The following is a 10471-nucleotide window of genomic DNA, read 5'->3' as shown; positions in this document are numbered from 1 at the left end:
TGTGCCTCCTAAGAACATGTGACTCCTCATTCCCTCTGCTCAGAGCTCTACTGCACCTTCTACAGACTTCAGTGCAGCTTTGCTCTTTGGGTGTAATCACTGAGTATACTAACAATGGCTGCTGATACGACCAACACAACAGGAATACACGGTATCCCAGTGCCCCCACAGTCCACTTTCAGCCCAGCCAATGAGAGTCAGTGAGAGAACTTTACTGATACGGTATTGGCAGCGTGCAAAAAAGAAGGCCAGGAAAAGGAACAGACTTCAGATAAGAACATGAGGTCGTGTAGCAAGTGTCACTGATTTGGTTTTCATGATTGACTCGAGCACCAGTTCACAATTCCGTCCACACTGCTGTGCTGTGGCTTTATGAAGGCCAAACCTGACCATCTGAAACGACAGCTACAGCAGCTGGACTGTGACATTAAAGATGCTTAACCACTCAAATCCCCTTTCAGTGAAGTCTCTGCCCTTTTCGAACTCAGGAAGAGGTTTCAGTTTGAGGTCAGTGGTCATCTCTAGTGTCTAGTTTACATCGGAGGTCAAAGGTCTTCCTCTACCAGTGAAGAATGTCCCTCACATGACCCCACAGTCTAGTGATCCACAGGTTGACCCCTAAGTCCGTTAAGTACTGCAGCTCTGGCGTCAGCATCTTTCTGCACAGTTTCCTGTGCGCTTTGTCCACGTTATTTTTAAGATTGTATCCCATAATAGACTTCTCGCCTATGGGTTGCCACGGCTGCATGGCAGTCTCGTGGATGCTGCCAGCATCCACAGCATGGCCCCCTTCGATGCAGATGGTGGCCATTTCCTCATTTCTGCGCTGCAGCTCAGCAACGTCCTTTGCCATTCGCTCCAGGCCGTAGGCTTCCACCTTCTTCCAGAAGGTGGCGTTGAAGTGCTGGTAAAGCTTCCAGTCAATGGAGTTCCACTCTAAGGCTTTGGCCCTGAGCTCCGGGGTCAGTTTGGAGACAGTGGAGCCCTTCCGGGCGTTGAGCTTGAAGAACAGCAGGTCCTCCATGTCCCAGCAAAGGGCGTCCTTGAGCAGGATCAGCGACTCCTCGAAGTGCTCAACGAGCATGACCAGCTCGAAGCGCTGGGCGATCGCCCGGATGCCCTCTTCCACCCTCGGGTCGTCTGCCGGGAAATTGTTATCCTGCCCAAAGTCGAAGAAAAGCAAATTCTTGAGGTAGAAGGAATTGAAGCCCTCAGGGTCGTAATAAAGCTCAGGCTCTCTCAGGAACTCTCCCAGCTTGTCGTCCCCAGAGATCTTCCACGTGAAGGGCACCAGGCGGCCGAAATAGTGGAAAGAAGACTCAAAAAGCTCTGCTGGGTCTCGCAGGATGGTGATGTAGCTTGTGTCTGCTGGAAGCACCTTGGCCACCTCGGCCTCGTTGAAGCGCATGTGATTGCAGATGATGTTGAAGCACACGCCGGGCCTGTAGTCCTTGACCTGAGAGCGGTGGAAAGGAGAAGGGTAGAAGAAGTCGTTTCGGCTGCTGGGGAAGGCGAACTTCAGGCGATGCTTCTCCCCGAAGCGGAACAAGATGTTGAGGATGGTGCTGCTGGCTGTTTTGTGGGTTTTTAAGAACACAATGTCGACCTTCGGCGTGCAGCTTGGCTCCTGCCCTGAGCTTCGATGGGCGTGGTTGGGGGCAGCATTAGAGTGGACAGGAGGTGGACGATGGGCACATGAGTAAGGCACAGGAACACTAGGAGGGAAACAGCAAAATATGAGCAAGGAGCCATGCCATGAAAACAGAGCTGAAGACCAGAAGAAATTTATCATTTTTATTACCCACTATATGTCCAAATGTTTGTGGACACCCCTTCTAATGAATGCTCATTCAGCTACTTTAAGTTGCACCCATTGCTGACACAGATGTGCAAATGCGCACACAGCCTGTCTAGTCCCTGTAGGCAAGTATTGCTAATAGAACAGGACCTTCTGGAGCAGATAAGCATTAAACTTTTGGCACAATGCTGCCTTATTCCAGATGTGGGCTAGAGGGGTATAAAGCCCCCCAGCACTGAGCTGTGGAGCAGTGGAGAAACTATGTTCCATTAAATGACGGTTAATGCTCCATCTAATACTTTTGGGATGAGTTGGGGTGGTGATCATCATCCAACATCCTGACCTCACTAACACTCTTGTTGCTAAATCCTTTCCTGGTCAGTAGGTACAGTTACTCAGGATCAGATATTTTTTTTAAAATACCCTTAACTTCAAAATAACCAATGAATGAGCAGGTGTCCCAATACTTTTGTCCATTTAGTGTACATGCTGTGGTTTTTGAGAAAAAAGCAGTGCAACCAATGTCTTCAGTACTGAAACATAGGGTGTGGTAAGACTCACTCTGGCAGGCTGAACTGCACCTCTGGAGCAGACAGGCAGTAAAGCAGAATCATGCAGCTGGTCAGGAGGGTCCCCAGAATCAGGCCCTTACACACGGACCTCCACTGCTTCCCCTGCTTCCCAACCATCCTACCTGCAAAAGACAGCAGTCAGACAACAGTCAGAATTCAACATCTGTAGTGTTCTGGCAAAACTGATATACAGGTACTGTTGGCGTTCTTCGGCGTTATTGCCGCACCTCAACTTAAAGTAGCTGAATGCATTCATTTGACAAAAATATTTGGACATATAGTGCATGTCATGGTCGCAAGTCTCAATACTTCGGTCTCTCAGTATCAGTCGGCCCACCTCTAATCATTACAGCTTTAGTTTATCAGTCCCACAGTGAAGTATGTCCTTTTCTGTTCTTCGTCATTGTCTTCGTCCTGCTCAGAGAGATGTTCGTCATCATTCCCCTCCTGTGTACAATTAATTAAGAGACGTTTCCTGACGTTCATTCAATCATCATTCCCTCGGGAGCCCTTAGACACAGCAGGGGGTAATTAGACCCAGCCAGGACTCAGAAAACTGTTGGTAAAGCAGATCTCACACAGTTCTGGGATGTTAGCAAGTTCTGCGGTGTTGCTGAACATCGATAGCTAATGTTTTGTGTCTAATGCATTCAGGCCACCATGTCCCTTTTCTATTGTGCTAGAATAAGTCAAGCTGAAAACATCACGTTATGAGGAGACAATACAAGGCTGAAGAGACAGAGAGAGAGAGTAAAATGATACACAAAACAGACATGTTCTCGCCAAACCCTTTATCAGTGATCTAGCCAAGTTCTCCTTTTAGTAGAAGCACACCAGTGAGTCTGAGGCAGTGAGTTTACACCCTAAATGCAGGCCGGTCCTCTGTGCTCAGTCCTATTACAGAAGAATAACTGACAGTGTATAAATGGATGAATGAATGAATGAATAAATGTGATAATTGCAGCAAATCAGATTTTGTCAGTAATCTGATCAATGCATTTATATGCAACTGAGTAATCAGATAGTGGCGAGCTCTGGGCCACCTGAGCCAGGCAGTAATGTGAGTTCTGCCTTGCAACCAGCCAATAGTCTAACAGAATAAGATGTTACGTAAGCGTAAACGTCACGTAAAACCAAAACTTCAAGCTGTGGCTTTTTTTTTTATACACAATGAGCCACAATATGAACAAACATCACCCAGAAGATTCAATTTTGCTGCTTTCTTCTGGTATCACAACTGAGAAATCCAAAAGAACTCCAATTTAAGAGTAAACAAGCACCGAAATAAAAACCAGATCTCTGGGCCCTCAGTGGCTCAGCAGACTAAGACGCTGACACTACAGCCGAGGATCACAGGATCACAAGTCCTGGATCATGCTGCTGAAGCCAGCAGCAGCTTTGCTATCAGCAGACGGAGCCTGAGAGAGCACAACTGACGTAGGGATGAGAGCTGGGGTTCCCAGTGTCCAGTGATGCTGCATTGGCGGCAGTTCGAAAAGAGGTGGTGACTGACTTCACAGCTGTGTGTGTAGAGACGTATTACCAATAGAATAGGACTCTCTGGACCAGATAAACATGAATCTGTTGGCACCATGCCTAATGGTGTAGGCTAAAGGGGTGTAAAGCCCCCCAGCATTGAGCTGTGGAGCAGTGGAACTAACTGTGTTCTCTGGAATGAAGGTTGGTGCTCCATCCAGTACTTTTGAGATGAGGTGGGGTAGTGATCTCCAACATCCCGACCTCTCGTCACTGAATGCAATCAAATCCTCACAGCATCGCTCCTCCAAAGTCTAGTAGACAGCCTTCTTCCCTGGACAGTAGAGGAGTAGAGTTACTCCAACAAAAGCAGGATAAACTCTTTTTTTTTTCATTCTCATGGATTTCGGAAGAAACAATGCATGAGCAGGTGTCCCAATACTTTTGTCCATATAGTGTATCTTGTATGTAACAGATTTTAAAGTGAAGTCTTAAGTAAAAATATTGCACATAAAGCCTGAGTCTAAAGCTAAACGCCAGACTGTAGCACATGTAGCTTCTGCATTATGTCTGTCCAGACCAGACCACTGAACTAAATGGTCTTATTTCTGTCTACCTATTTAATAAAATATAAAATAGCCTACAAAATATAGGCTAAAACTCAAAATCTGTTTTCAACAAAAGCCTAAAACTATGACTACATTAAAAAGACACAAAAACATTAACGCTAGTTACTGAATCCCGAGCCTTTAAGAGGTTAATAAGACCCAAAATACTCACAGTGCAAGCAGCTGAACAATGCTCACCTGTTCCTGCAGTCTGCACATGCTACTGTGAGACTGCACCATGAGACTCAGTGTAAGCCCCCACCCCCACCCCACCCCCTCCATCCAGTCACCTGCTCTCTGGATAAATTATGCATTCAGATAGAAAGTGATCCTGCGTAGATCAGGGCATCTGTCTCACCACCACACACTGAAATCAGATATCTACTGCCCGGCTCTGCAGCTCTGCGTAACAGTACAATGCTGCTGTACCGCTATGCTAGCACCAAGCATCTGACAAAAGGTCGCCAGAGGTCAATGTGGAAGATCAGTGACAGAGACCAAACCCTCAAGGCTTGAAGGAGCTCATTGTGTTGGCTTTTTCTTTCTGGGCTGCAAAACCTACCCCTACATTTTTCGTATTCGTGAACAACAACGGCATTGTTGCGCCACGGCAACACAAAGTTTATCTAAGTGGCCGTACATCTAGAGCAGTGTATTGGCAAGCCCTGTTGGCTTTTCTTGCTTGGACCTTTTCTCACCTTGTGAACCCAGTTGCCATCTGTGCTTCCATAAAGAACTGTTCTTCACACACATCTTTTCATCTAAAATGGTTCTTTATGGCATCCCTGAAAGCACCTATTGTAGCACCTTCATTTTTAAAGAGTGTAGTGTAGTGAATTAATGGCTGTGTCTCCATCCAGCATTTGAATTGGTCTTGGTTATTGGTCTCGAGTGCAACTTTGGCCTGAGGGTCGCGGGTACGAATCCCAAACCATGCTGCTTTGCCATCAGCGACCGGAGTCAGAGAGAGCACAATCGGCACTCTCTCCGCTGGCACGCCGGCACAATCCTTTATTAGCTGGTGCGGTGGAGTTAGGGCAGAGTCGGTTTATGGAGAGTCTGGCCACTTCCTGTTTCCCCCAGTTGTATTGGACAATGACAGCAAAACACCAGAGGGAGCCCATGAGTGAAAGGGGGCGAAAACTTAATGGCCGACAACTAAAATAAGTTATATGTGTCCATTAAACTTCTTTAATTTTGGAAAGTAGAATAATAACTTACTCGAGAGTTGGCGGTTGGTGCGATGCAACAGATAACAGATAAAACCACAACCTGCCAGTGCGCCACCACACCATGTGGGAGACCAGGGTTCGATTCCTGGTCTGGGTGACTATGCAGTGCTACACCAATACGAGTCCTTGGGCAAGGCTCCTGACATTATACTTGCCCACCTCTGTAATACGAGTAACCTTGTAAGTTGCTCTGAATAAGGGTGTCAGCTAATGGCCATCAATGTAAATAAGCGTGTCGGCTGCTGAGCGATGCCACAACAGCGGTAGTTTGAAAAGAGGCGGAGTCTGGCTTTGCTTACCCTGTTAGTGTTGGGAACATTGCTAGCATTGCTAATGCTAGTTCTGAACAGGTGGGTTAACTGGCAATACCAAATTGGGCAGAAAAAAAGGGAAAAATCTTGGTTGTTACCTTTAAATTTCATTCCAGAACAAATGCCTCTACTGTATGTGTGTTTATGTGTGTATGCTGTTTGTACAGCAAATGTACAGTACTGGGACAGAGGTCAGAGATCACTCTGGGTTTCATTTCCAGTCCAAATAGTACTTAAAGTAAAGAAGATTACTCATAAGATAACAGAACAATGGCCTGGCCTCCCTAGTTGAGTCCAGACCTCGATATCATTTAATGTTTGACGTAATCTGAATCTGGCAGCTGAGCTTCGCATTTTGTCCAAAGTTTCATAAAGACCAACAGAAATGCTCCAGCATGACTAGGAACGAAATCTTTGACGCTGACTTCCACTTTGAAGATTATGAAGGTTTTTGAAGTCCAGATTTCACTTGCCCATTTTTCCCGGCTTGTGCTTCATTAGTGAGACCTCTCACCTGAGCAGCATTTGCGAGACGAGCTGTATACCCACAGAGACCAATCATTAACTACAGATTATTTCCTCAGGCATTCGATTCAATGGCATGGTTTAATGCATGGTAGGCAGCTGCTTACTTTAAATGGATTCTCTTTTTAAGAGCATGCACACCTTTGCTGGCTTTGCTCTTCCTGTTGTCATTTTCCCATTACATTTACATTTACATTTACATTTACGGCATTTAGCAGACGCTCTTATCCAGAGCGACTTACAAAGTGCTTTGCTATTTACCCAAGAAAGAAACCTTAGCTAGTTAGAATAGACTAATAATTCAAAGATCCCTCTAAGCTTTAGACATTACTAAACACAAGACAATATGAAGACCATAGTACTCTATTCGCCCAAGTACTCTCGGAAGAGGTGGGTCTTCAGTCTGCGTTTGAAGACAGCGAGCGACTCTGCCGTTCGGACACCCAGGGGAAGCTAGTTCCACCACTTTGGTGCCAGGACAGAAAAGAGCCTGGATGCTTGTCTTCCGTGGATTTTGAGGGATGGCGGGTCGAGCCCATTGATTTATCATACATGATCATATTAACCCATGAGGCATTAATGATGTTCTGGGGTGTAGTCTCACATGTAATCAGTTTAATGTATTAACTCATTACTGCAGCAGCTAATAAATAAATCCTTGCTTGAATTCTAACTGTGGTCATTGCTTAACAGCAGCCTTGCTGTCTCTGCCATGCCAGACTCACCTGCAGAATCAGACTTTGGCTACTACTTTATACTACAGGCTGATTTTGGCACATGTGGGCTCATATTTGTTATTCTGCCAAATTCTTTACAATTGTTATTGTAATTATTATCCTTTAGTTACCAAGATCTCCCTGTTTCATAGACTTGGCTTCATCTCCTTTACATGGTTGTTTACATGCTGGCCACAGTAGAATGGATCAGCAGCTCTATTTCTGTCACTGGATAAAAGAAGCTCCTTGCTGCCTTTATTGTTGGATGCACTGTCATAGCGTATGTGGCACTGGGCCACACGGCTAGAACACACTTCACTACAGCTCTATCACTATGGAAAATGTATTGTTGGTTATTTGGCCACAGTTAGTTCCAACCTTGCAATATGATTGACCTAGCCTTTAACCTAGCAACAACCAGGATGTCATCTAATGTCAAAAAGTAGTGGTCAATTTTAGTTCATTCAGATTGAAGCCAGTTCGAAGCCCGGTAACTAACTGGTCAGTGCACTAAATGGGGGTAATATCAATCTGCTCTGTTAGATGAGCCTCAGGACTGCTTTGCTGTTGCTCACACCTCTCATTTTGGAGCTTAGCTTTTTATTATAGACTAAAGAGGTCCCAAAAAAGCAGAAAACAGCATCCTTATGCTAATAGATGCTGCATGTACTAAGTTACACTGCAGTTCTTTAAGTTACTCAGTAGCTAAATCATTTTTTGGCCCGATGCTTTTGTCCTTATTTGTAACTGAACTAACACTAATCACTTTTAGTTGAGAATAGGTTTAAGCTCCAGGACTGTATGTACTGGCCACACAAGGGCAGTCATGAGTAGTCATGAGAATCTCCACCATTAATACAGTACACTGGAAATGGGGATATCTGATACCATTACTGACACCGTAGGAAGAGAGGACCTCCAGTAATTGCCACTCTCATCCACATATTTGAAGCAACATGCCATACACAAGCATCAGAGCTTTAAAAGAGACTAAATTAAAGTTCAGGTCAGATTAGAGATGGTAGAAGATCAAACACACCTATTGTCCCATCAACTTTAGTATTTTGGTCAATTTAGTAAAGTATTTGGACACTTTATCCAAACAGTCTACCCACTGGTAAACTTTAGTGAAGATCTTCTGAAGCTAAAATGCACCAGCTGTCTTACGCAATGAACTTACGGTAATATACAGCACAACATGCCCAGATTCTAGCAATAATTAATGTAGACACCCTGACACACCTTGTCTCAATTACAAGGTGTCTATACTGACATACATAACATGGATAGTATTATTATCGTGGAAAATTGACAAGTATTGATACATTATATATGGTAAAAAGTTTGTAGACATCTGCCCATCTGATGTTTCTTCCAAAGTCCCCCACACCCCCCTCTTCTGCTGGAGTATCAGCCTCTTTTTTCTAAAAGGCTTTCTATAAGCTGTGAGTATCTGATAGCATTCAGCCATGATGGGACTCATCTCAAAGGTATTGGATGGAGCTCCATCACTTCAGAGAACCAAACCACCTCAATCCAGCTGAATTTACTAATGTCCACAAATTTTTGGACATGTAGCGTATTCAGACATTCTGATCCTTCAACCTTATTTTCAGGTTGAGTTGCATCCTAATCCAACTTGTGACTCTAAGTAGACTGTAACACCACCTTCCCATGGCAGACTAGGGTTCAGTTCCTGGCTGGGCAAGCACACCAAGTTACACCAACATGCTCTGAGTGGCCCAGTGGACTAAGGCGCTGCCACTATGACCCAAGGATCGCTGGTTTGAATCCTGGGAATCCCAGATCATGCTGCCTGCCATCAGCAGCCTGAGCCTGAGTGAGCACAATTGGCCTGCTGGCTGGCGTCTGCTAGCTGCTCTCATTGGGTGCTGGCATCTGGGTACCCAGCACAGCAATGGCCTTGAGCTTGTTGGCTGCCTGGTGGCGTTGCATCAGCGGCAGTTTAAAAAGGTGGTGGCTGGTTGCACGTGTTGGAGGAGGCATGTGTTAGAAGCATGTGTCAGGGGCATTACATGAGATGGGGAAAGGGTACTAATGAGTGGGTTGGGTAGTTGGCTAAAATCTAAAATTGGGGAGGAAAACTGGGTAAAATTGTATATATAATATAGTACAGAAAAAAGAGTCCTTAGGCAAGACACCTACCTCTGCATTCTCCTACCTGTAACATAACTTTATCCTTTATCCTTTTATAACTCAAATGTAAGTCGCTCCAGATAAGCGCATCCACCAAATGCTCGAGGCCTCTTTTGAATAGTTCATGACTTGGATGGTTCATAAATACGGCTATGGATCAAATTCCAGAACCATCAGCTTTAAAACAGTCAGCTTTAGAGAGTCCTCCACTCTCCTACGGATCTCCTACGTCTTCGTTCCAATGAACCCTTTCAGAAAGTATCATTTTTTAGAGAAAGCAAACCTAATCCACCAACATGAAGCGGCTCTAATATCAAGACCTCTGTTTGTGTTCATATCAGCCGCCTCCTCAGCCTATCACTAACCCCGAGCTTATCTTAACTAAACTGAAAGTCTGATTCATGGCTTGAACAACAGCAGAACAGTCTCCAGAAAGCACCAGTATCAGCTCTCAGCGCTCACTCACAGCAAAGAGCAGAAAGACTGTAGTACCTCAGTGAGTGGACATTTTCATCCCAGCTGGACAGGCGGGTGGAAGAGGGACTCTGCAGAGGGTGAAGTTCAGAGGCATGGACTCGCATCACACACTCAGAACCACAGCTGGACCTTCCGAACCACAGCCGGACCTTCAGAATCACAGCTGGCTCTTCTGCTCATGCAGGGGAGCCCACGGTAGCCTCTATGGACACTTCGATGGTCAGTCATGCTCTCCTCTGCGGTGCAGTTAGAAGCCCGGCTGTGCACTCACTTCTCTCTCTCTCCAGCGTCTCTCTCTGAGCACCTGATGTGCTTTAAACTCCACCCCCTCTCTCTCTCTCTCTCTCTCTCTCTCTCTGAGGGTGTGTATGAAAAGAACAGAGGAGACTTAACCGCCCTCTCCCTGTGGCGGAAATTGCACTTGTCAGGCTTTGTGTGTGTATGTGTATGTGTGTGTGAGTAAGTGAGAGAGAGAGAGAGAGAGAGAGAGATGTTTCCAATAAATGCATGCATTCACACACACTCAGGGCTTGTCTAGTCCCCACAGAAAAGTATTGCCAAAAGATTAGGACTCTCTGGAGCAGATAAACATGAGCCTA

General features: G+C 45.4%; 1 protein-coding gene across 1 annotated transcript in view; it reads right to left on the bottom strand.

Annotated features, from left to right (window-relative positions):
• gal3st1a (galactose-3-O-sulfotransferase 1a) overlaps window positions 1-9975 on the bottom strand; it is a 10028-nt gene extending 53 nt beyond the window's left edge. Inside the window, exons 1-3 of the mRNA XM_072664369.1 lie at window positions 9888-9975; window positions 2360-2492; window positions 1-1715 (exon numbers count right to left, since the gene is read on the bottom strand). The exon at window positions 1-1715 is cut by the window's left edge and continues 53 nt beyond it. Coding sequence (XP_072520470.1) covers window positions 560-1715; window positions 2360-2487 — 1284 coding nt within the window. The 5' untranslated portion in view covers window positions 2488-2492; window positions 9888-9975 and the 3' untranslated portion in view covers window positions 1-559. The remainder of the gene's footprint in view (window positions 1716-2359; window positions 2493-9887) is intronic.
• Between the last annotated feature and the right edge of the window lie 496 nt (window positions 9976-10471).

Source organism: Salminus brasiliensis, chromosome 20 (genome assembly GCF_030463535.1).
Source record: "Salminus brasiliensis chromosome 20, fSalBra1.hap2, whole genome shotgun sequence".
NCBI lineage: Eukaryota > Metazoa > Chordata > Actinopteri > Characiformes > Bryconidae > Salminus > Salminus brasiliensis.
Note: the sequence above shows the minus strand (reverse complement) of the source record. Positions and strands in the feature narration are given on the sequence as shown.